This window comes from Marmota flaviventris, chromosome 8 (genome assembly GCF_047511675.1).
Source record: "Marmota flaviventris isolate mMarFla1 chromosome 8, mMarFla1.hap1, whole genome shotgun sequence".
Taxonomy (NCBI): domain Eukaryota; kingdom Metazoa; phylum Chordata; class Mammalia; order Rodentia; family Sciuridae; genus Marmota; species Marmota flaviventris.
Window position 1 is genome coordinate 41794015 of NC_092505.1, and position 26883 is coordinate 41820897.

General features: G+C 37.8%; 1 protein-coding gene across 1 annotated transcript in view; it reads right to left on the reverse strand.

The window, feature by feature from the left end:
* The window catches only part of LOC114105189 (peroxisomal bifunctional enzyme-like), a 35222-nt gene that overhangs the window by 7989 nt on the left and 350 nt on the right, over window positions 1-26883 (reverse strand). The window contains exons 2-5 of the mRNA XM_027951568.2: window positions 17116-17219; window positions 11500-11672; window positions 8143-8254; window positions 3970-4074 (exon numbers count right to left, since the gene is read on the reverse strand). Coding sequence (XP_027807369.2) covers window positions 3970-4074; window positions 8143-8254; window positions 11500-11672; window positions 17116-17219 — 494 coding nt within the window. The remainder of the gene's footprint in view (window positions 1-3969; window positions 4075-8142; window positions 8255-11499; window positions 11673-17115; window positions 17220-26883) is intronic.

Genomic DNA, 26883 nt, shown 5'->3' on the forward strand with positions numbered 1-26883 from the left:
TCCAACATGAGACAGAGTCACTCTTCTGTCTTTAAACTTGTTTATATAAAATGTTCATAGAGAATAAAATTAAACTACAAGAGCAAAAGATAAAAGGAGGCGGGAGGCCCAGGAAACCACTAAGGTTTTTTTAAAAGCCACAAATCCAAATGAACAAATACACCAAGTTCTTTGGGCAGAATTGGAGTTCTTCAAAAGGCCAACAGCCCAGCACAGCCTCTCCCACATAGACACAGAGAGAGCACCGACTTGAGGCTGCCAGGTAGATGTGCCCTGGGCCCATCCCTGCTGGATAGGGGGGCACAGAGCCACAGGGTGTTGGTCTTTGCTCTCACCTGCAGCTTCACGCCAGAAATGCACACATGGGGACTAGGAATTCTCACTCAGTTCTGGGACAAGCCAGCTGCTGGCCACATGCAAGTGCAAACCGATGGCCTCTCACAGGACCCTCCCCTTTCCAGGTGAGCCAAAGCAAGCAGGTCTGGCCCAGGAATCCTGCATTCCTCCACTAAATCTATTGCACTGCTATAGACTAAGGGGCTTCATATAACAAGAAAATTAAGCTGTGTAAAGCTAATTAGCTAAAACAGCCAATTTGCCAGGATATGTTAAGTTTGTAGAGAAATCTGCAGTACATTAGTAGACCCATTCGTAGATATATAACCTCTTACACTCCCGTCCCACCTATAACTGGTTCCAAAATTGATGAGTGGAATAGTAACCATAGGATATAAAGAAGGAAATTCCCTATCTCATGAGATATAGAAACTAAATATGTCTTCTTAACCTTTACTTTTGTTTGTTTGTTTTGATTCAATATTTGAGTAGTGACTAGGGAAAAAAGGCCGAAATCAAAATTTTTCAAATGAAAATTTTTTTCAAATTTTTCAAGTGGAAAAAGTGAATTAAAAATATTTGTACTTATTGTTTCAATTAAGATATCATTCACATACCACAGAAGTCATGTGGCTTTTTAACCATGTTTTTCATAACTGACTTGCTGATGTCTTTAAGACCGCACTCAGGGGCTGGGGATGTGGCTCAAGCGGTAGTGCGCTCGCCTGGCATGTGCGTGGCGCTGAGTTTGATCTCAGCACCACATAAAAATAAAATAAAGATGTTGTGTCCACCGAAAACTAAAAAATAAATATTTTTAAAAAATCCTCTCTCTCTTTAAAAAAAAAAAAGACCGCGGTCAGTGCTTGCACATCACGTGGAAAAAGTAGACCCCAGAAAATGTAATCTCCTTCTTACCCCTATGATCCCTACTCAATGGTTCTCAAATGGTGGTCTCCAGAACACAGCACTAACATCACCTATGCACTTGATAGAGACAAATTCTTTGCCCCCACTCTCCATATATTGAATCAGAAAGCAATGAGTGGAGCCTGCAATCTGTGTTTGAAGCCGTCCAAGAGTTTCTGCTGCATAGGAAAGTTAAGGAACCATTGTTCCATATCAAGACAATTGCACCAGCATTACAGAAGCATAAATCTCCTTGTATTCATATGTTTATTTATGATAAATGCATATATATTTAATAACTAGTGCATTAGTTTTTTGTGGTACCTCTCCATCAAGTCAATACATCAATTTTGTTTTGCCAAAAGATCTCATAGAGCTATATTTAAAAGCAAACAACAACAAAAAAGGGAAACATAAAAAGAAAGAATAAGCACACAATCTCCAGTGAACATGAAAGGAACAAAATAAATAGGCACAGCTAAATTATGCATTTTGTGAGAACCTAAGTGGCAAATAGAGATAAAATTCTGAGTCAGTCCTGTTTTGATCAGTCTAATTTCTCTACCATATCTCTAGCATTTATTATCTATGAGAAAACAGCACCAAGCCATCACAGGATTTCAAACACTGGTACTCATTAAAAAAATAAACAGTAAATGTCCTGGAAATTTTCTTGGGACTCTAGTCACTGAACTCCAAATCTGACAGGGTGAGGCTGCTCAGAGGAGAGCAAGGACTACACAAAAGAGAACCCAACCACTAGAGCCTTTGTGGTATCAGAATATGATTTGAAAACAATTTTGTGGATACTTTTCCTTTTACGGATGAAAAAAAACATAAAACCCCACAAGGAAATTTGTTGTGGTCCACATTTCTTCTGATGTCTAGTCCTAAGCCCATTTCTCTATTACACTGCACCCCTTGCATGCTGGCGCAGCCCCCCCTTTCTCCTTTCGGTCAATTAATGGCTTGGGTAATAGGGAGAGATAAATATTAAAAAAAAATTAAGGATTTTCATTATTTATTATCCCAGTACAACTTCTGATAAAAATCTACTATAGTGAGGGCTGGGGTGTGGCTCAGCAGTAGAGCACTTGCTTCCCACATGTGAGGTACTAGGTTCGATCCTCAGCACCACATAAAAATAAGGTTTAAAAAAATCAATTATAGTTCATTATACTGGTTCCTTATACAGATAGGTACGTGAACACCCAGACATTTGTGAAATTTCACACCAGGCCGTTTTCTTCTTAATACTACGTGTAAACATTTTCTCAAGTTCTTCAGTTTTCTTCAAAGACACAAGTTTTAGTGGCTGAATAGAATTGTCTCATTGAGATTGATCATCTTTTAGGTAATTAATTCCCTAAAATTAGATTTTTGAGATGTTTCCATTTGTTTTAAAGGTTTTTTTTTTTTTTTTTTTAGTTACACATGGACACAATGTCTTTGTTTATTTATTTTTATGTGGTGCTGAGGATCAAACCTAGTGCCTCACATTTGGGAGCCAAGCGCTCTGCCACAGAGCTACAACCCTAGCCCGTTTCCATTGTTTTTCAATGATAAAGATTCAGTAATCATTACTATGCTTGAATCTTTTTATATTCTGTGATGATTTCTCTAAGTAAATTACCAGGAATAGAAACACTAAGTAAAAAAAAATATGAATACTTTTATGCCTTAGTATATCAATGGCCTATTGACCTGTAGATAGGATGTATTACAAATAGTTCAAGGAAAGCTTATTAAATATTCAGCCTCATTCCATTAGTTTTCTGTTTTTTTCTAATTTTCTTGGCAAAAATTAGTGACTTTTGAATTTTTTCTTTCCATTTATGATGTTTAAAAAGCATGTGAGAGTTAACTACACATTTACTTTACAATCTAGTTACCCAATTCTCTGGTATTTACCTAACAGACAAAATAATATCTATTTATAAGCTGGTGGAGGTCTAGAGTAGAATCAACTCAATGTCCATCAACTCATAAACACATACAGAAATTGGGGTTTTCCCATTTTATGGAATATAGTTTAGTAATCAAATCTAACCCAATATATGCAACAATACTATGACTCTATAAACATTACACTAAGTGAAAGAAGCCAGACACAGAAGACACCATACTGTATGCAGGATTCCATCTACATGAAATTCTAAAAAAACATAACACTACAGTGACAGGAGACAGGTCAGTGGCCAAGGGAAAGACAAAGGGACTACCAGAAAGTGGCTTGAAGATACTTTCTTAGTGTGGCACTGAGCACACGATTGTGCACCGTTACCAACACTTACCACCCTACAGTCAACTTGGATAAATTTATTGTGTAAACTGTAAAAAAAAAAAAAAAAAAAAAAAAAATCTCCTTTAAACTGCTTTGGCTGACTGACAGCAGCACCATTCCCAGAGGCAACCATGCCATTTCTGGTGAATCCTAACATACATTTTGCACATGGACCAACAGTTATATATATCCATTCTCCCCAAAATACATTCTATCCCCTCACCTCTTTTTATAACAACAGTGGCAAACTACCACAAATGTTGCTTTTTTCACTAAATAATATAATATATCATGGGTTCATGCCACATCAGTACATTCATTTTTAAGTTCAATCATCCTCTATCACATGGATGTCCCATAAGATATTTAAGGAGTGTCTTGTTAAAATGGACATTTAGCTTGTTTCCAATCTTGTGAAATTATCATCATTATCTTCTTACCTAAAATTCTCTGGGCAAATTTGACTGCTGCTTCTACTGGGTCTGAGTTCACAACTTCATCCAGAATGCCCAGTTTGAGTGCATCACGGGCCAAAATGTGTCTTCCTAAAATAAAACAAGTCAAAGAATATGAGGTTAAAGTGAGAATCTTGTTCTCTCTAGTAGAGAAGGCTGTCTTTCTAGGATATAAACATCTACTATGAATTGCCAGTCTCCTGTGTTCAGGGTGGCCCCAGCAGCCTTAGTATTGGAAGGAAGGTCACCTCTAGGGAGTTACAGAAATTGATCAGGGTTTGCATCACTATAGAACTGTCTGGGCAGTTCTTCACCACTTATAAGATGTGATCTGATGTGCATATTCTGAAGTACAGGTATGGCCTTAAGCACAGGGCCAGAAGGAAGGAGAAAATGACAGGCACTATCTTTCTTGCAATGCACAATCCTGACATCAGAAAAGCAATCATCAAATCAGTCTTGGTGGCAATAATTCCTGGGTCTTCCCTGCCCTTACAATATTGGCAGATGCCACCTCTGCAACAAAAACCTCCATTCCTGGGTCCTATGAGTGCTTCAAAGAGCTACAAATGGGTTTTCGTGACCAGGTGAACAGTTCAGTGATTTCCAGGGGTCCTGCTGGAAAAGCAGTATTGGGGCACTTTTCTGGAAGTGCCTTGAAAGCAGGCTTCCAGATCCTCTCCTGTAGTGCAGAGGGGGTGTGGAGTAGGTGAGTAGTGTCAGGGGTCAAATGTCCCATGTACACAATCACTTTGGGTGAAGGTTAAGTAAATCAGCCTAACCAGGTTAGGGGCACTGAGGGGACATAAATGGAAGATAGAAAACTAAAAGGATCTCTGGGACAACAAAGCAGGGGAATATGAGCCACCCACAGATGGAATGAAAAGCTCTTCATCTGTAATGATTTCTTTCTGGCTTGGATTTCACAAAAACATGAAGGAATACCACTACTGTTGTCCCAGTGTCAGTCACATTCCAAGCAAACTTATTCTCTTTCAAAGAACTAAGATGGGCAAACCAAATCCTCAGGCTGTGCTTTATACTTGTTTTCCCTTGGGCCGCCCTCAGTGTATATGACAACTCCTGCCAACAGGCTCTAAGAAGAGCGCTGTGTAGGTCAATGTCAAGAGATCCCAAGGCAAGAATTCTAAATCAGACACTTTAAATAGTTCACATTCTGTAAAAGGAACTTACAGCATTATAAATTAAAACAATTTGTAAGTTGATTTTTAAAATAAATTTAATGCTTTCAATTTTTCTAACTGTTCCTTCATATTTTATAGGATTTATAAGTCCCATCTCATTTTATTTTAATTAATTAATTAATTAATGTACTTATTTGGGGGGAGTCAAATCATTTTATTGAGGGAATTGGAGGTAAATAGTAAGTACTAAAGAAGCACTAAAAAGGACAGTGAAGGTGGATGTCCTTGGCAGGGCCAGATCTTGCTGTCTCCAGGGAAAATAAGCTACCCACATCATTTTAAAGAATAAAGTCAGGGCTGTGGATGTAGCTCAGTGGTAGAGTGTTTGCCTAGCTAGCATCCCTGAGGTCCGGAGTTCAATCCTCAGTATTACAAAAGAACAAAAAAGTAATTTTTAATGCATATACAATATTATTTTCTAATGTATACACAGTTTTCATAGTTTTTTTTTGTCAAAACATGTAGATTTTGCTGGGCATAGTGACACATGCCTGTAATCTCAGCTACTCATGAAGCTGAAGCAGGAAAATTTACAAGTTCACAGTCAGCCTGGGCATCCTAGGGAGATCCTGTTGAGACAGTGAGCCCCACCCCCGACAAAGGACAAATGCAGTCCTGGGACTTAATTCATAGCCTGTCAGCTATTACATGTGTGCTATATGCTTTTTCCTGCCTTCCAACCTTGAACTCATAGCCTGTTCCCCATAGAAAAGTGTGGTATGTTTCTTCTCTATCCCTCACTCCATAATCTTACTGACCTCAAAGACCAGGTACATCCCTAAAGTCAGGATGCCTTTGCCTTAATATCTGCAAGGATCAACTAGATAACAGAGTGAAACTATTTGGGGATTGCTGCAAATGGTTAATGACAAATTCCCTGGCCCCTCAACCTGTTACCCCCCATGATTTTGCTTTCATCTACCCCTCCCTCCCTGTGTCCTCCTAACAGCCAGCAACTCATCTCATTACAGGACAAGGATGACAGGATGAAGCATCAGTAGGACAGACTGTAACATCTGGCTCCAGACTGAGCAACTGATTGCCCCTCCCTAGAGGCTGAAGTGCTCACACAGAAAAAGAAACACTTTTGTAATGTACCCAAAGTCAATTAAAGTTTCTAAACTGTAGCCCACTCCTCCACACAAATAAAACTACTTCTTTCATTTATTCAGAGAGGGGATGTTATCTCTACCAGAGTTGACTCCCCCTCCTTGAGGAAAAGTTCCCCAACTAAAGCTTTGTCTGTATATTCTATCCCTTGGACCAATTTTCCCTTGTATTGTTCTGGTATCACCGTTTCAAAATAAAATTTACAAAAAGGGCTGAGGTTGTAACAAAGGGGTAGAGTGCTTGCCTAGTGTGGAAAAGGCCCTGAGTAGAATCCCCAGTTTTGCAGAAAAAAAACAAAACAAACAAACAACATATTTCTAGTAGCAATTCTCATATGTCTAAGTCGTATGGCCCTTCACATTCTTAAAACTTATGAAGGACTACAAAAGGTTCTTGTTTGTATAGGTTATATCCATCAATATTTACTGTATTAGAAATTAGAACTGAGAATTTTTTAAATTTTAAAAAAAATTTTTTTAGTTGTTGGTAGACCTTTATTTTATTTATTTTTATATGTGGTGCTGAGAATCGGACCCAGTGCCTTACACATGCCAGGCAAGTGTGCTACCGCTGAGCCACAGCCCCAGCCCTAATTAATTTTTTAACATGGTCTTTTTTTTAAATTTTTTCAGTTGTAGATACACACAATACTTTTATATTTATTTATTTTATATGGCTCTGAGGATCGAACCCAGTATCTCACACGTGCTAGGCGAGTGCTCTGCCACTGAGCTACAACTCCAACTCCATATGAAATGATTTTAAAATAATAATGATAAATCATTATATGTAAAAAATTTTTATACAAAATAACTATATTTACAAAATTTTTAAAATTTGCTTCTTTTACTATATATATAGTCTAACACCAAGATCCTTATCCTAGTTTTACTCAGTAAGGGTCAGACTTGAGAATAATAATATATAGCTAAGACTTACAGAGTCCTTATACATGTCTAGGCAGGTTCTAAGCACTTTCTATGTATTGACCTATCTGATCTTCACCACATCATCATAGGGCCAGTACTATTATTATACACACATGTGAGAAATCTAAGGAAGAGAAAGGTAAAGTCACTGATCCAAGATGGCAGAATTAATTATACTTGTTTGGAGTAAATAGATGTATTTGTTCTTTTCTCCAATGCTTCCTCAACTGAGAGCCTCCATAATCTTACAAACATTACCATTTGACAAATCTAGGGTTTAGTGTTACATTTTTCATCTTCTCCACTGAAAAGAAAAACTTCTATTTGTAGCTAATATCTTAAAACTTGGGAAATGAATAATTCAGTCATTTGTAAATTTAAACTGGAAAATTCATCCTGAAAATCTTGGCTTTAACTCTAATTGATATTAAAATTTCTAAGCCATATCTGAATACAATGTTCCCTATATGAACACAGGGTCTATGAACAGTCACTTAAACTGTAATACAACCCTAAATTTGATGCACACACACATACGCTTTCGTTATGGAGTTTTTATCATGTCTAAGAGGGTTCTAAGCACGTGATGTGTATTAACCTACCCAATCTTCACCACATTACTATATGGCAGGTACTATTATTATCCACATATGTGAGAAATCTAAAGAAGAGAGAGGTAAAGTGACTGACCCAAGATCTCATAATTAATGAGATTGCACATGAGATCTTTGTGGTAACATCTGAGAAAGTCTCAAGGAAGACACTGTTTCTATTTTACAGATAAGATAATTTATAGACAAAAAAGTTAAAATATCCCCTTAAGGTTATGTGGTAGCAAAAGCGGTCAAGCCATAATTTTTTGCTGGTTCCACCTCACATTGGTCTATATAGTCACGAGCAAGATTTACACTGACCTGATGTAATTAAGTCAAGTGCAGCAGGAATTCCAATGAGTCTGGGGAGAAGCTGGGTTCCTCTTGCACCAGGAAGAATTCCTAGTGTGACTTCTGGGAAGCCAACGTGAGCCTATCACATTGAAGGTATAAAGGCCAACAATGAGATAATACATTCAGATTTAAGACAAACTGGATTAATATCCCTGGATTTTCTATACCCTCAAAAACATTATTTCATTGGATTCAGCAAGAATTTCCGCAGGGAAAATTAATGTATACCCCCTCCTTTAATTAACAGCACAAGCAGAACTGTGCTGGGTTTCACATGTCCAAGACTTCATGCTTCCTAGATATCTCACACATTTCTTCTCTGAGTCAATTATGACCTGTCTCAAACAACAAAACAATATCCTCCAAGAACAGTTTTCTAGGAACATGCAAAAGCCAGGAAGCGTAAAAAACCGAAAAGAGAACCAACAGAATGGGTTGATAATATTGGTAAATTATAGACAGTGATAAAGGACTTGTATCTAGAATATACCAAGAACTTTAACAACTCAATAATGAAAAAGTTAAAAAAGAAACCCAACCAATTAAAAATGAACAAAGGATCTGAACAGACATGTCTTCAAAGAAGGGATAAGGACAAGGAGAGGTATTTAATATCATTAGCCATCAGGGGAATGCAAATCTAAACCACAATGAAATACAACTTCACACCCACTAGAATGAGTACAAGAAAAAAAGCAGACAATAACAAGTGTTGGAGAAGATGTAGAGAAGACAGAGCACTTATACATTGATGGTGGAAATGAAAAGGGGTAAGTCACTATGGAAAACAATTTGACAATTCCTCAAAGGTTAAACAGAGTTATCGTAAACCCAAGAGCAATGGAAACACATGGCCACAAAAATCTCTTATGCCGAAAAAGTAGGAAAAACCCAAATGTCCACCAGTTGATGAATGGATAAACAAAATGTGGTATAGCCATACAATATATTCAGCATCAAAGAGGAATAATGAACACATTCATCCCACAATGTGGGTGAACATGAAAGTATTAAGTGAAAGAAGCCAGTCACAAAAGACCACATGTTGGATGAATCCATTTATATCAAATATCCAGAATGGACAATTCAATTGATACAGAAAGCAAATTAGTGGCTGCTTAGCATTAAAAAAAGAAGAGGATACAAGGTTACCAGTAACTGATCCAGTTTCTTTTGGGTGTGATGAAACATTCTAAATGTGGGAATGATTGTACAACTCTGTGAATATATTCCTATACTGCTGAGCTGTACGCTTTACAGGGGTGAATTGTATGGTAGGTGAATTACATCTCAACAAAGGGCACGTATATGCACACATACAGGCCCGACAGTAACCTCAGTTTACACAAGAGGGTGAGCTTGAGTCCTTACCACCTTGCCTTTCCCAGCCATTTAAAAGTGGTCAAAGCTCTGTTATTCCTTTACAGTCACAAGGGTGGGAGGAAGCTGCCACATACCCAGATGGTTACGCCAACAGCTCCAAAATACCTTGTCTATTTGAGCCTCTCTCCCAGGAGGTTTACCTGTCAGTGGGTCACCACACACATTCCCACTGTTCATCCCAACCTCCTGACTTACTAGTCACTGAGATCTCCCCTCACTCTACAGAAGGCTGGGGAGAGAGGAACAAATTAAAGGAGCACTTACAATATGCATGTGTCTTAAAAATCTTATTTGAACACTCTATGGAATATAGTACAGGTTGAGCATCCTGAAATGCCTGGGATTAGAAGTGTTTTCAGATTTCAGATTTTGCAATATCTGAATATACACAATGATATCTGTGGATGGGACCCAAGGCTAAACATCTTTATGTTTCATACACACCTGATGCATATGCTGGAAGGTAATTTTATACAATATTTGAGTGTGCCTGCCTTTTAATGTTCACCTACCACAGGAGATGGATCAGGTATGGAATTTTCCACTTGTGGCATCATGTCTGCACTTAAAAATTGTTGGATTTTAGAGGCTTTGGTTTTGGGATTAGAGATGCTCAACCTATGTATTTATATGATGGAAAATTATGTAACCTTTTAAAATGACATTTTAAAAGAATGTTATAACAAAAATAACATGATTTCTCATCAGAAACCATTGAAGACCAAGACAGGAATGACATTCAAAGTACTGAAAGAAAAAACTGCCAAACTAAGAATTGAATAGCCAGCAAAATACCTTTTGAAAATGAGGACAAAATTAACACATTCCAGATAAACAAAAATTGAACTTATTGCTAGATCTGTCCCACAAGAAATTCTTCAAGCTAAAATGAAAAGATACTAGAGAGTAAGCTGAATTCACAGAAAGAAATGAAAAATACTCATAAAGGATAACTATGTAAGTAAGCATAAAAGACAGTACTAATATATTTTTAAATTTATAATTCCTCCTTTCTCATATCATGGAAAAGACCACCACAAAAAGCAATAAGGATAAATCTGCATTGATGGGTCTATGATATGTAAAAAGATGATTTGTGATAATAACCACATAAAGGGAAGCATTTTTTGTATTCTATCAAAATTAAAGAGGTCTGAATCTGAGCTAGATTGTTAAATATTAAGATGTTAATTGCAATCACCAGTACCACCATCTCTCTCTCTCTCTCTCTCTCTCTCTCTCTCTCTCTCTCTCTCTCTCACACACACACACACACACACACACACTCAATTCAAAAATATATAGGAAAAAAACCCAGAAGGGACTTAACAGGGCACACTATAAAATACCTATTTTTCACAAAAGAAAGCCCTAGTGGAGGAACTGAGGAACAAAGACAAAAACACAAAACAAATAGTAAAGGGGCAGAAGTCAGTGCTTCCTTATCAATAAAGATGTTAAATGTAAATGTATGTTAAACTGTCCAATTGAATGATGGGATAAATGGGATATAAGCATAAAAATACAGTATACTAAGTACAATAAAATCCCAAATGTTGGTTTAAAAAAAAATAAAAAGATACCAAAGCAGGGAATACTTGCAAAGAACAAAATTACATAAGAAAAAAGACTAATAGAAAGTATAACAGAATGAAGTTCCCCTTAGCTTCCTTGGGAAGCCCTACGGTGAAGGTTAAGGGAAGCAAAGAGACAGAAGGCTCAGAGGAGTGGCTATTTACCAACCAGAATGCAAGTGTTTCAGCCCCCAAACAATAGCTGAACCCCTACAGGACAGCTCAGCACCAGTGCTGGAGATACCCAGGACTTTTAACCAGAGAGCTAACCATTCAAAATGCCCACCTCTGATGCTCATGGCTACGGTTAGAACTTGCCCTGAAGAAAAGCCCCACACCAACCTCCACAAGGAGACTCAGCTGTTACCTCTGCATGAGCAATCCTATAGTGACACCCCAAGGCCAGCTCCAGTCCCCCTCCTAAGGCCACGCCTTGGATAGCGGCTACCACGGGCTTCTGGTATCTCTGTATTTCATCTACTATACTTCCCAATCCAACGCCAGAGGATCTAGGAGCACTGAAACTGTGGATATCTGCACCTACAGGACACAAAGACAAAGAGAAAAGAGGGTTGAGAAAGACAAGTGCTTTGTTATTAACACAAGGGACCCGATCACTCTTAGGAAAGCTTAGACCTCACTGAATCCAGGAGACACTTTGTCCTTATACTAGAGATACACAAAACAACTAGTCCAGGAAACACAGAATTAAATGAGAGAAGGAATCTCTACTAGGAATCCTGTAACCATTTCTGTCTTTCCATGGTAGGTAGCAACTCTAGCTTTAAGCAAATTTAAAATTAAAGCTTAGAGAAGGGGTTCAAAGGGTCTCCACCCAAGACTATCCTTCTGAGATTGAATTGGCCTCTCATTGTTTGCATGATCTGTTTTCAACCCTGTTCATGGCAATTTAGTCTCTTATCTTTGCTAAGAGCGTGAGTCATTATAATACAAAATGCCAGGGTAAAATATATACATACTTGTGAACTATATGTCAATCAACGGGCTTAGAATTATATCTTGATAAATTTTTTTTTTATGATTAGGGAAACTAACAATATTTCTTACTTTTCCTGATTATCAAAATTAACACATGCATTATAGAAAAGTAGAAAATGCAAAAAATTATAAAGAACATATGGATCACCCTAAATATTACCACACAAAGATAATAATTTAAGATGTGGTGAATTCATAGATTTTCCCCATGCTTACATAAATAGTTTTGTAACCTTGAATAAGTTATTTCATCCTTGTCTCAATACCTTTCTTAAACAACTGATTTGAGAATTGAATTAAAGTTTAATGGTATTTTGAATATTGACAGCATACTGTAAAGTCTTATTTTACATTTTATATTTTCATGTCATTATACACAGTGAGCTTTTTTCCTATAGCATTCTCTATTCTTTGAAAGCAATAAGTATGGCACCAGTTTAAAAATTAATTATTTCATGCTTAGCCTATTCACCTATTCTTTTTCTTTTTCTTTTTCTTCTTACTACCTATTCAGGGCATCAATTCAGGGCTTTTGCTTTTTTCTCATCAATCCTTTGTATTTGACTTTCCAGCCCAGTGTTTTGTGTGTTTTTAAGATTCCTTTTGGTTCTAGAGAAATGCGATCAATTCTAATTTGAGCCTCAGGCCTATCATTCCTGCAGCTTCAAAATGAGATGGAGTCTCATGGCTAATAGAAATTAACATTTATTAGTAAATATATCAGGCTCTATGCTAAGGGTTATGGTTTGGATGTAAGGTGTCCCCTGAAAGCTCAAGTGTGAGACAATGCAAGGTTCAGAGGAGAAATGATTGGGTTATAAGAGCTTTAACCCAATCAGCAAATTAATCACCTGATGGGATTAATTGAGTGATAACTGAAAGCAGGTGGAGTGTGGCTGAGGAGGTAGGCATTGGTGGTGTGGCTTTGGGTATATATTTTGTATCTGGCCAGTGCAGTCTCTCTCTGCTTCCCTCCACTACACTCTTCTGCCATGGTGTTCTACCTCACCTCAATCCCCAAGCAATGGAACTGGCCTTCTATGGACAGAGACTTCTGAAACTGTGAGCCCCTAAATAAACTTTTCCTTGTCTAAAATTGCTCTTGTGGGGTCCTTTAGTCACAGCAGTGGAAAAGCTGACTAAAACACTAAACAATTTCATATAGTATGTCACTTAATTTTCAAAACACTTAGTTTAACAATCTCCCTTTAATGAGTAAAGAAGTTAGGTTTTGAGATGTTAACTGATGAATTGAGACATACAACTAGGCTAAGATTTATACTCAGGCAGTCTGGTTACAAATCCTGATGCTTAAATGCTGTATTAGAGTCTTCTACTTATCATATAAGGGTCGAGTGGAGTTATTATTGCTCCAATTTGACAGAAACCAAGGTACAGCATAGAAATCTGTTTTAAATTATTTCCAGCACAGAGAAATCCAATGATTTTTGAATACTGATTTTATATCTAGCAAAATTGCTAGATTCTTTTCTTAATCCTAATAAATTTCTGATAGATTTTTTCCCTTACTCTACAAACGTTATTATATCTTCCTTTCTTTTTTTTTAAAGAGAGAGAGAGAGAGAGAGAGAGAGAGAGAGAATTTTTTAATATTTATTTTTTAGTTTTCGGCAGACACAACATCTTTGTTTGTATGTGGTGCTGAGGATCGAACCCGGGCCACACGCATGCCAGGCGAGCACGCTACCGCTTGAGCCACATCCCCAGCCCCCTATATCTTCCTTTCTAACATTATTTTTCTAGCTCACTGAGCCACACAGGACCTCAAATACACTGTCAAGTAGAAATAGTAAGATTAGTCAGCTTTCAATTCTTTCTTATAAAGACAGTCTTCAATTGATCATTTTCTTGATATATGCTGATTTTTTTTTAAAAAGGTGTTTTAACTGGTAGTAAACTAGGTAAAGAAAGGAAATGTTTCAAACAGTTTTTATCTCAAATACGTGTCAAATGGTATTGAATATTTGTCCTGCATTTCTTGAAATAATCGTGATTGTTCTGGTCAATCTTTTAACAGGATGAATAACATTAAACTATTGTTCAACCAATTGGTATTTCTAGGACATAAGTGATATATTATACCATTTATATACTGTTAGGTTCAGTTTCAGAATGCACTAAGATTTTTATATTTACATTTATGAATGAAATTGGCCTGTGATTTTTGCTTCCTTATACTGACAAAGTAAAGTATCAGGGTCAAGCTTATGTTAGCTTCTCAAAAGGAGTTGAGACGTGGACTGGGTTGAATAGTGCCCACCCAGAACCTGGGAAGTGACTTTATTTGGAAATACGGTCTTTGCAGATGTAATCAAGTTAAGAAGATGGTGGCCCTGTGTAAGTTCAGGAAATTTGATATGGACCTATAGGGAAGAAAGCAATGTGAAGACAGAAGTAGCAGACTGGAGTAAAGTATCTACCAGCCAAGGACTGATAGCACCACAAAAAGCTCCTGCCTGTTATCCCAGCCACTCCGGAGGCTGAGACAGGAGGACTGCAAGTGCAAAGCCAGCCTCAGCAACTTAGCAAGGCCCTAAGCAACCTAGCAAGACTCTGTTTCAAAATAAATAAAAAAAGGGCTGGGGATGTGGCTCATTGGTTAAGCATCCCTGGGTTCAATCCCCAGTACAAAAGAGGAAGAGGAAGAGGAAGAGAATGGAGGAGGAGGAGGAGGAGGAGGAGGAGAAAAAGAAGGAGCAACAGCAGCACCTAGAAGAGACAGGAAGGATTCTTCCCTAAAGCCTTAGGAGGAAGAGTGGCCCGGCTGATATCCTGATTACAAATATCTAGCTTTCAGAGCTGAGAAACAATCAGCTTCTGTTGTTTTAAGCCACTTGGTGTGTGAAAATGTCTTAAAGTGGCCCTAGGAAACTGAAAAAGGCAGGGTTCCCTTCCCTTGGATTCTCTAAAACATTTGTGTGACATTGGAATAATATTCTCCTTGACTTTATAGCAGTTTGCCAAGGAAGTCATCTGGACATGAAATTCATTTTGCAAGATTTTTTATTACTGATGGCATTTCTCTAATGGTTATAGAACTTCTGGGGTTTTCTATTTTTCCTTGAGTCCATTTGGCAAGCTATATGTGTCTCCTGCTTCATAATATTGTCATTCTCTTTTTTAGTGATGACACAATCTGCAGGGATAACTTTATGATCTCTCCTCAAATGCATTGCTCCACCTTCTCTTTTTCCTTGATCATTCTCCCCAGAGGCTTCTCAGTTTTATTAGTTTTTTTCAAACAACTAACTTTGACAGTGTTGCTCCCCTTGATTCACTCTTGTTTTTCTATTTTGTTAATTTTTTCTCTTCATTATGTCCTTCCTTCTATGTTATTTGGGTCTGTTTTACTGTTTGCTTGTTTTACCAGTTTCATCATAAAGATGTTTAGCTCGTTATGTTTCAACCTTTTTTTCTTTTCTAATATAGACTTTAAAAGCATTTTTTTCCTTTGGTCTTTTACTATGGCTTCATCCCTCAAGTTTCAAATGTTTTCACTGTCCTTCAGTTTAAAATATTATTTGAATTCCATTAATATTTCTGTTTTGACTAAGAGGTTAAAAAATTAATTTCCAAACATAAGAGAATTTTAAGTTTTATCCCTGTTATTCATTTCTAGCCTAACCCCATTTTTGTCAGAGAATATATTCTAAATGAAATTTATTGAGACAGGCTTTATTTTTTTTTTCTTTTCATTTTGGTGCTAGAGAGTGAACTCAAGGCCTGGAGAAAACAAAGCACAAGCCCCATCACTGAGTTAACCCCAAACCCAAGACAAAGACAAACTTTGATGATCCAGGCCTCACTTGATTTTTGTAAATGTTCCATATGTAATTGACAACTGTGTATATTTTCCAATATTTGGGGTGCACCATACTACATATATCCATTAAGTCAAGTCTGATCATTCCTTTTTTAGAATAATATTCTTTTCTGTCCAGGAACTCTGATTACATTCTATCTTCACTTTCTTACAAGAAAAATCAAGTTCTCTATAATTCTGATCTCTCTTTCTGTGCTCCAAAGTCAGAAGTGTAAGTTTCTAACGAGTAAATTATTTTATAGCTAGTTAATGGTTGGCACATTATTTTAACTTCTCAGACTGGGTATCCTCATTTGTAAATGGGGATTATAGAATTTACACAGCATAAAAATATGATGTGTGTAAGAATGTTATTATTTTCATTATAATTAATATATAACCCGCACAGTACTAATATCTATTGTCATGATTCCACTCATCTCTGTCTTTTCAGGCTACCATTAATATACATTAAATACCACTGGTAGGTGAAATTCACTAAACCCTAATATCCATGTGCCTTCTGTCAAAGAGCTTCATACATTCATTGATGGAAAAAAGGAAGAGGTGCTATATCATTGAATAAATTACGACTTCAGATATTGTGGCCATATCTGAGCATCTTCAGACAATGACCCAATAAAGCAGTACCACAGGCACTAAGGTGGATGCCCACCAGAAGGAAAAAGAACTTCATTTTAAGACTATGTGTGAACAGTAACCCTTGCTGATCCCCTTCTGTGGGCAGACACTGCATGAAGAGAGTTTAGCAAAGGCATCTCACTGAACCTCTCAAACACCCCTAACATAGACATTACTGTCCCTACTTCATAGATAGAGAAGTTGATGTTCAGGAGATTATGGAGATAGGGTGGAGATGTGCAAAGCCAGTATATGCACCAGCATGTGTATAGCAGCAGGTGTCAGGACCTAAATGTCCACCAAAGTCGCAACTCAATAAAAAAGAGACAAAGCCAGAGTCTTCTCTGTGTCTCACCTGGGACCTGTTTCTTTCTCCACAGTGTTTCTCAGTCCCACTCTACTCTCCCGTATCTACCACACACATTAAGTTATTACCCAGAGGGACAACTATTGCAGTATGGATCTCAGTCTGTGACTAGATTCTATAGAGATAATGGGAGAGGGTCAGACAAGTGTTACCTGCACAGAATATTCCATTTTCTCCAGATATCACTATGGCTTTTACTGTATGGTCGGATATGGCCTTCTTTAGTCCCTCTTTTATTCCATTGAGTACAGTCAAACTAAAAGAAAAAAAAAATACATGAAGCAAAAATTAATAATTAAAGTTCTACCATCTCAGAGTTTTTCCTTTCCTAATACTGAAACTTTAAACACATGCACATTGTATAAAAACCATAGAAAGTTACCATTAAAGCTCACTAATTTGTTCATCATACAATATTGTCTATTGTGAATTAAGCAGTGAGCTAATTATATGAGTCCCCTTGAAAAGTAATATTATTTTCTTGTACTCTGCTCTAATGTTAACCACTTAGAATCAGCACTAACCAATTTTAAAATATTATTACACTTACTATAGAAAAGTGCAAACCTACAAACTGACAAACATACACAACGATCACGTAAGATGCAGTAAGGTAAGTGCTACACTAAAGATACAAAGAAAGTGATGAGGAAGTTCAGAGGGGAGCAAACGACTTTCAATTTATCATACTGACAGAAAGAGAAGAAAAGTAACAAGAGAAGTGGTCCAGTGCCGCAGCCCGCCTGGCTGGGCAAAATAACCGGGGGGTGACAAACAACTTGTGTACGTTGATACAGCAGGAGAGGGAGCCGTTTATTGTAGGACAGGAGCAGTATTTATACATTCCACACAGCTTATCTAATTAGCATAAACTAGATACATCAGTCAACCAATAAGGAATCTCCACACTTAATGGCTCGCTGGTGTTACTTCACAAACCACTCCCTCTGGCATTTTGCCAGGAGCCATCCTGACTTGTTTACAGACTCTAACAGTCCAGGAGACGTGGCAGGGGCTGCTGGTTACCTCAGATATCCATCCCTCCTTGCCTTCTTCAAATAATGAAAATGCCTACATTTTAGTTGAATACATTGTAGCCCCCCAAAGACTACATTTTCCATCTTGCTTTAAAGTAAGTTCGACTCAAGGCCTTAAGTTCTTGTCAATGAACCATATTTATGCAATTTTTGGGAAGAGTCCCTAAAGGACTGAATATACTTTCCTCCTCTTTTTTTTCCCCTCTCTCTCTATACCTGACAGGAATGCAGATGTGATAGATAGATGGGGAGCATCCATATTGGACCAACAGGTAAAAGCCATATAATAAGACAACAGAGCAAAAGATAGATAGAATTGGGGTCATTAATGTTTGTGAAGCACCAATATCATTCCAGGACACCAGTGTGAGAGAAATTAATTTCTTCTTATTTAATTCATTTTTGAGTTTTCTGTTACTGATATTTAGTTTAATCCCAAATAATTAAGGAGGTAAAGGACAGAGAAAGATAGGGCATGTACAACAATAGATTTTTTTCAGTTTTCAGTATCTGAGGGAGTCATCCACAGAAGAGACAGTTAAAGCCAAGACTGTAAGAGTCCAGAAAATAAAAAGAAATTTGACCCATGGGCAGATTCTCTGGATTCATCCTTGTTCAAGAAGGAGGAGAGGTTCAGTACAGTAATCCTGCACCAAGGACACCAAGTCATAAAGACCAATGGCGGGTAGATTTTCCATGAACCAGGAGATTAACATGGAAAAGGAATAGTGACGAAAAACAGTGAGTACTGTGCAATGGTTATGTCTGAAATATCCCCCCAAAGGCTCATGTATTGAAGGCTTGGTCTCCAACACAGCCATGTTCAGAGGTGGGGATTTGGGCAAGTGTTTGGATCATGCAAGCTCTAACCTCATTAATGGATGAATCTAGTAAGCAAACCATAATCAGTTCTGCCTTGAAATTCTCAGAATTGTGTACAGTTTTCTTATGTAGAAAGTGAAAACAACCTGAAATAAGAAAAAAGAAACGAGGAGGGGGGGGAACCTCTATAAAAGCCCTATTGTTAAGATCAGCAATTATGAGTGAAAACCCATGTGGAATACAGTAGACACTTGCCCTTGTGTATGATAATTTCTTTTACCTACTTGCTTTTCACCTCTTAACCTAGAGGAAATCAAACAAAACCTCTTGCTTTTAACTGGTTAATTAGATGTCAAATATGATCATAAAACCAGATTCTAGACAATTATATAATATTGAAAAGTCCAAGGCCTATGTAGGCAGCCCTCCAATCTGTGGAAAGCTGGTTACAGGAACCACCCCTCTCCAACATGCCCAAATCACTGCTCAAGTCCCTTATGAAAAACAGTGTAGTATTTGTCTATAACCTACCCACATACCATCTCTAGACAGCTTGTAATACTCAGTGAAAGGTAGATTCATGTAAACAGTTGTTAAATAGCATTGCTTAAGGAATTACAAGGAAAAAAAATGATGCTACATGTTCATTAGGGAACCAACCACCAGAGTCCTAACCACATTTTCTATTCAAAGTTGGCAAAATGGCAGATGTGGAACCCAGGGATACAGAGGGCTGGCTGTATTTCCTTCTGGGTAAAGGATGGCTATAAAATGAGCCAAAATTAGTTCAGTCAGTGCCACTGAGGACAACAGTTTGCTTTTTCCTATTTCAAACAATCTTTCCAATTTATTTATATTCTTGTTAATTGTAAATACCTCAAAAGTAGGGAAAAAAAAGAAAAAGGAGCCAATTGTAACAGATAACTGCTTTACTAGATTCTGCAGACTGACAGGGACCACAGCCTCCCAGCAAGGGAAAGGCCGCAGGGTCTAAGGAGGTATTTTCCCCTTTAACACTGCCAGGTATTCCCCCATGGAGTGTGGGGGAAGATGCTGACTGCAAGGCTTCAGCTTCTGTGACCACAGCAGGCCTCTGCTTTGGGGCAACTGGGGTTTTATTTAGTTAATGAAAGTTCATCATCAAGTCTGTGGCTGTAACTAATGTTTTTTTCAAATAAAGAAACAGAAAACAGAATGTGTCAAACTATTTAACAAGTTTTCATATTTTTCATTTATCCATATGTATATCTGTATCTTCAGTTGTTATATAAAACATACAGTTTCTTTCGCTTTGTTTTAGGTTTTCAATTATTTTTACTTATCATTTATTTAAAAAAATTTTATTTATTCTTATTAGTTATACATGATAGTAGAATTATTCTGACATATTATACATATATAGAGTATAACTTCTCATTCTTCCGGTTTACATGATGTAGAATGACATTGGTCATGTAATCATATATGCACAGGAGGATAATACTGTCCAATTTGTTCTATCTTTCCTATTCCCATTCCCTTTCCCTTCCCTTCATTCCCCTTTGTCTAATCCAAAGTACTTCTATTCTTCCCAACCTCCCCACCCCCGCATTGTGAATTAGCACCCACATATCAGAGAAAACATTTGGCCTTTGGTTCTTTGGGATTGGCTTATTTTGCTTAGCATAATATTCTCCAGTTCCATTCATTTACCGCCAAATGCCATAATTTTATTCTTCTTTATGGCTAAGTAATATTCTATTGTGTATATATGCCACATTTTTGTTATCTATTCATCTATTGAAGGGCACCTAGGTTGGCTCCATAGCTTAGTTATTGTGAATTAAGCTGCTATAAACATCCATGTGGCTGAGTTACTGTAGTATGCCGATGTTAAGTCCTTTGGATTTAAACAGGAGAGTGAGATAACAGACAAATGGTAGTTCCATTCTAAGTTTTCTGAGGAATCTCCATACTGTTTTCCAGAGTGGTTGCACCAATTTGCAGTCCCACCAACAATGTACGAGTGTACCTTTTTCCCCACCTCCTTGCCAACATTTATTGTTGCTTGTATTCTTGATAATTGCTGTTTTGACTAGAGTGAGATGAAATCTCAATGTAGTTTTGATTTGCATTTCTCTAATTGCTAGAGATGGTGAACATTTTTTCATATATTTGTTGACTGATCATATTTTCTCTTCTAAAACATACAGTTTCTTACATATGCACACAGTAAAAAAAAAAAAAAAAAAAAAAAAAGGTGTGAAAGCCCTTATTCTGGAGAGAGGCCTAGTCATGAGTTATGTCCTACATTTATAAGGAAGGTTGATGTTCTTCTGAATGGAAGGACACATGGCTGGCTAAACTAGCAGTGAAGTATTTAAACTATTTTCTTGGGGGGAAAATAAATTTTTCAAATGAGAATTTCTTGAGCTAAACATGTAGCTCAGTGGTAGAGTTCTTGCTTAGTATGCATGAGACCTCATATTCAATCCCCAGCACCCCAAAATTAAATAACAAATAAGAAGCTCTCAGTGAGCTAAGATAACAGAACTTCCTCCATAAAATGAGAAATAGGAAGAGGAAAAGGAAGGAAGGGAGGGGAAAAAACTGTTATAAAGCCAAAACAAAACAAAACAAAAAACATGAAATCTCTTAAACAACAAATCTCTCTAAAGGACATATGGTTAAGGCAGGCAACAATGAGTCAAAAATTACTAGGATTGTCCTTTCACCTAGTGGCTTTTCACCTCCTAGGAAATCAAACAAGACCTCTTGCTTTCAACTGGTTAATTAGAAATCAAATCTAATCATATAAACAGTTTCTGCACCATTAACATAATACAGAGAAGTCCAAAAGGCGTATGTAGCCATCTCTCAGTATCTTTGGGAAACTGGATCCAAGACCTCTCCACCCTCGGGAAACCCAAATCCTCATATTCTCGGGTACTTTATGAAAAATAGTGTAGTATATGCATATAAACTACCTGCATCATTTCTAGATTACTTTTAATAGCCAATAAAACATAATTGCTATGTAAACAGTTGTTATATCATGTTGATTTGAGAATGGTGACAGGTAAAAATATTCTAAACGTTTACTAGAGATCCAATCATCCTGGACCTCTAACCACCTGTTTTATGCAGGGTTGGCTCAATGGCAGATGTGGAATCCAGGAATCCAGAGTATTTCCTTCTGAGTAAGGGAGGGCTACCAAATGAGCCAAAATTAGCTCAGTCAGTGCCACTGTGGACAAGTGTCTGGTTTTTCCCATTTCAAACAACCTCTCCTTGTTTTATTTATTTGTTAATAGTGACAAACTCAGAAGTAGGAAAAAAAAAGAAAAACATGAGGTACAAAAATCTTAAACAACAAATCTCTCTAAAGACCACATGGATGAAACAGATATGGCAAGGTAAAGGCCTCAGGGACTAAAGAAGTAAACAGAGAGCAAGAGTTTCTGCACCAAGGAATGTGCCAAGCAAGGAAGGGCGGCTTTGGTTTTAGGAAACTTGTTTCTGGGTGTACATTTGTATGTGTGTTTTTTTAGTTGCTATGTAAAATATAAGGTTTCTTACTATGTGGATTAGTTTTCTTAAATGTGTAAAGTCATTGCTCCAGGAAACAGGCCTAGTTGAGAGTCATGTCCTACATGTATTAAGAGGGTGTTGTTCATCTGAATAGAAGGGAAACATGGCTGGCTAAAGTAGTGCTAAGAGCCACAGCCAAGTAATATGATGCATGGCATTTTTGGTTGAAAGGTGACGCCAGCAAGCCATTGAGATGATATGATTATGTTAAGATCTGCATTCATATGGATATTGGACTCCTGCTGTCCACCTCGGCCTGCTACGGGACTCCTGGAGAGTTCCCATTGGTTGGGGAAGTGTGGTAGGAGAGAATTCCGGAGGAGGGACTTCCTGTTGGGGTCCGGGAGAACACCGTGTGGGTCGGTTGGCGATCTTCCCGGGAGCATACGGGGCATTGGCGGCAGTTTCAAAACATAAAGTTTGTTCCTGCTTGAGTGGCTCGTGATTTTGTGCCCAGCCAGACTGCGGCAAAGTAGCAATGAAGGATTTAAATGATTTGGGAAAAAAAATATTAAAATAAGAATCTCTCACTTACTGAGCTAGGATGTGGTAACTTCCCAAATATGATAATAGGAAGGGTAAATAAGGAAGGAAGGAATGAAAGAAAAGTATAAAGAAAAAAAAAATCAAGACACTGTTAGACCTGCTGAACAAGCTGGGATCTAAAATTTCTGTGCTTTAGTATATGGGTAAAAACAATTTAAAACCAACAGCAGCAAACATCTGTGTAAGCGCTATTGTTAAGATACAGGAGACACCTGCCCTCCTGTATGATAATTACCTTTCACCTAGTTACTTTTCACCTCTTAGCCTAGAGGAAAACAAACACTAATCTGTTGCTTTTGCCTGGTTAATTAGAAACCAAATCTCATCCTGAGCAACAGATTTGGGGCCATTACATAATAGTGAGCAGAACAAAGCCACATGCATCTGTCTGTCCCTCAGTGTCTGTGGAGAATTGGTCCAGCAACCCCCACTGCCCCCTTAACATATCAAACTCCTCATATATGCTCAAGTCCCTTATATAAAATAGCAGAGTATCTGTATATAACCTAGGCTACATCACCATCTCTAGATTACTTATATGACCCCATAAAACAGAAATGTTATGTAAATAGTTGTTATAATTCATTGTTTAGGAAATGAATAATCTCTCTCTTTCTCATACACACACTCTATGTAGTCACTGGAGACCCAACCATCATGGAACTGAGTATATTTTCTTTTTTTAATATTTATTTTTTAGTTGTAGCTGATTGGACACAATACCTTTATTTTTTTATGTGATGCTGAGGATCGAAGCCAGGGCCTCGCACGTGCTAGGCGAGCTCTCTACCACTGAGCCACAACCCTAACCCCCTGAGTACATTTCCAATCTATGGTTAGCTGAATGGCAGATGTGGAACCCAGGGATACAGAGGGTTAACAGTATTTCCTTTGGGGCAAAGGAAGGCTACAAAATGAGCCCAAATTAGCTTAGTCAGTGCCACCTGAGGAGAAGAGACACCTTTTTCCCCATTCAACCAACCTCTCCTGTTTCATTACGCTCTTATTAATCAGGAAAAATTCAAAACCAGAAAAAAAGGAAAACAGCTACCTCTTTGTCAGCTTTACTAGATTCTGCTTACAGGAACCACAGCCTCCCAGCCAGATTAGGGGAAAACACTTCGTGGTGGCCTTTACCACTGCCAGGTGTAGAGGATGAAATCGGGGATGATGACATTCATGAGTATCTACCACAAGGCTTCAGTTTGTCATCATAGCAGGTCTTTGCTTTTTGTCAGTTTTATTTTTAATCAAAATTCATCAAATCAAGTTTGTGGCTTGTCCTCAGCATTTTTTTCCAAAGAAATAAAAAGTAGAAGAAAAAAAATATGATCCCAAACTGTGGAAAATGTTAAGAATAGGTTTGGGTTCAGGAAATTTTATTTTCAGTTATTCATGTGTATGTATCTTATTTTTTGTGTTTTTGTGTTTTGGCACCAGGATTGAACCCAAGGTTGCTTAACCACGGAGCCACATCCCCAGTCCTTTTTTCCACTTATTTATTTTCATTGTAGATGGACACAACATGTTTATTTTATTTTTTGTTTATTTATTTATTCATTTATTTATTATGTAGTGCTAGGCAAGCATTCTACCACTGAGCTACAACCCAGCCCCTCCACCAGCCGTTTTTTATATTTTATTTAGAGACAGGGTCTCACTGAGTTGCTGAGGGCCTTGCTAAGTTGTTGAGACTGGCTTTGAATTCACTATCCTCCTGTCTCAGCCTCCCGAGCTGCTGGGATTATAAGTATCTTGAGCTGTTCTGTACATGAGGTTCTTACTATATGGGTGGCAATAAAATGACAATAACAAAAATGTATGAAAGCCATTCTGGAGGACAAGCCTAGTATTCAGGCATGTCCTGCACTGATGAAGAGGATTGACACTCATGAGAATGGAATGAAACATGGCTGGCTAAAGTAGCAAGGCAGGATTTAAACTGACATAAAAGAAAAAGAATTATTCCAATAAGGATCTCTCAGTGAGCTTGAAAGAGAAAACTTCCTACATGAAATGAGAAATGGGAATGGGAAAGGAAGTAAAGGTATAAAGTTTAAAACAAACAGAACTGTTAAAGTTGGTGAACATAGGCATGTATAGCCTAACTAAAATAAAAGAGAAAGACAAATGGTAAAGGGCAGAGAAGGATTTAGTCCCAAGTGGAGTTAATCTTGATAAAGCAGAAGTGAATCCTAAGCATCAGGCCTGCTGATAAGGGCTTGCAACAGGCCTTCTCACTATCAGGAATTAAATCAGTTAACATGTGTTAAGTGCCAGTTTAAAACCTACATCTCATTTAATCCTCACAATGTTGATTGATTGGTTGATTGATCCTGGGGATTGAACCCAGGAGTGCTCTACCACTGAGCTGAATCCCCACCATTTTTTATTTTGAGACAGGGTCTCACTAAGCTGCCCAAGCTGGCCTCAAACTTGAGATCCTAGAATTATAGATGTGCACACTACTCCTGGCTCCATACAACATTATGAATTAAGTACATTATTCCTGTATTGGGGGTGAGGCTAGCAGGCTAAATACCAAAATACATCAAGCAATTTCCAGAAAATATTATACTTGGAGGTATTAGACTATGAAACCTTTTTTCCTAAGTTCTGGATGGGAATAGTTGCCCAATATGAGCAGAAGCTCCAGTAGCAGCAGAATCTCAATATGTAATAATCCAATCAGTATACAGTCCAAAGGGATATGGAATCATATTACTTACATGTTTCTTTGTCAAAACAAATACAATGGGTATTTTGCATTTTTTTTTCTGGGAATGGCAAGCAGACATTTTTGTGATTTAATTTCTCTTTTTTTGTATTATTAAATACTATTATTCACATTATAATAAGTGCAATATTAAAACTAAGGCTAAGAATCAAATACAATGACAGTAGGATAAAAAAGAAAAAAACTCAGTTAAAATTAACAGCCGTCTTTCCATCTCTATTTGCTCCAGCAGTGTGTGATGAGAATTTTCACTCAAGACCTATCTATGCTTTATATATTCTCTGTAAGTTATAATTTCTGCTTATCTGATTCTGAGGATGGGTGGCTCTTTCCAGCCTAAATGTTGAATTATATCATAGATATGAATGAAGTTCACTTGGTGTAGTTCTTCCATTTTCATAAAGGCAGCGCTGATTTCACTTCTCAAACTAATACCCCAGGGGACTGGGGATATGACTCGGTTGGTAGAGTGCTTGCCTCTATTCACAAGGCCCTGGGTTCAAACCCCAGCACCACCAAAAACAAAAAATAAAAGTAATGCTCAAAGTGCATTTGGCTTTCTCAGAAAGAACCTCAGGATAAAATAAAAGATTAGCTTTCTCAGTTTTTCAAAACATGCTACTTGGGCCTTACTGTGACATCGACACTCCATGGAAGCTCTCCAGCCCTGAGGTTTAAAACAGATCAGGAGAAATAATTTAGGCTTTCTGGGCCAGAGACAAATCCCTTTTACTCACCGTATTGGCATTCACTGGGACCTGCTTTATTTTATTTATCTTTTAATTTTTTAGTGTTGCTGGGGATGAAACGAGGGTCTCACGCATGCTAGGCAAGGCTGTACCACGGAACAACGCCCTCGGCCCCTTACTCTCTCTTTCAGAAATGGACAGCCACTTTCTGTAGGACACCTGCAGCTTTTACCACTCCTTGTAAGGGCAGCCAGCCTGCGCTCCCAACAGGGGGAGTGTAGCTGGATCAAGGTCCTGCTCTGCACTAACTCAAGTCCTTTGGAACTGAAAGTTTGAGAAGCCGCAAGCAAGCAGCAGGGTTCAGCCCGCAGCGGGCAAGGACAGATTCAGCCCACGCCCAGCTCCACCGCTCAGTAACCTCACTCAGCCTCAGTTTCCTGACCAGTCAAGAGGGGTCGAGAGTTTTCATGAAGATTAACCCAGCTAATCTGGACGAAAAGACTCTGGCATATACTCTGG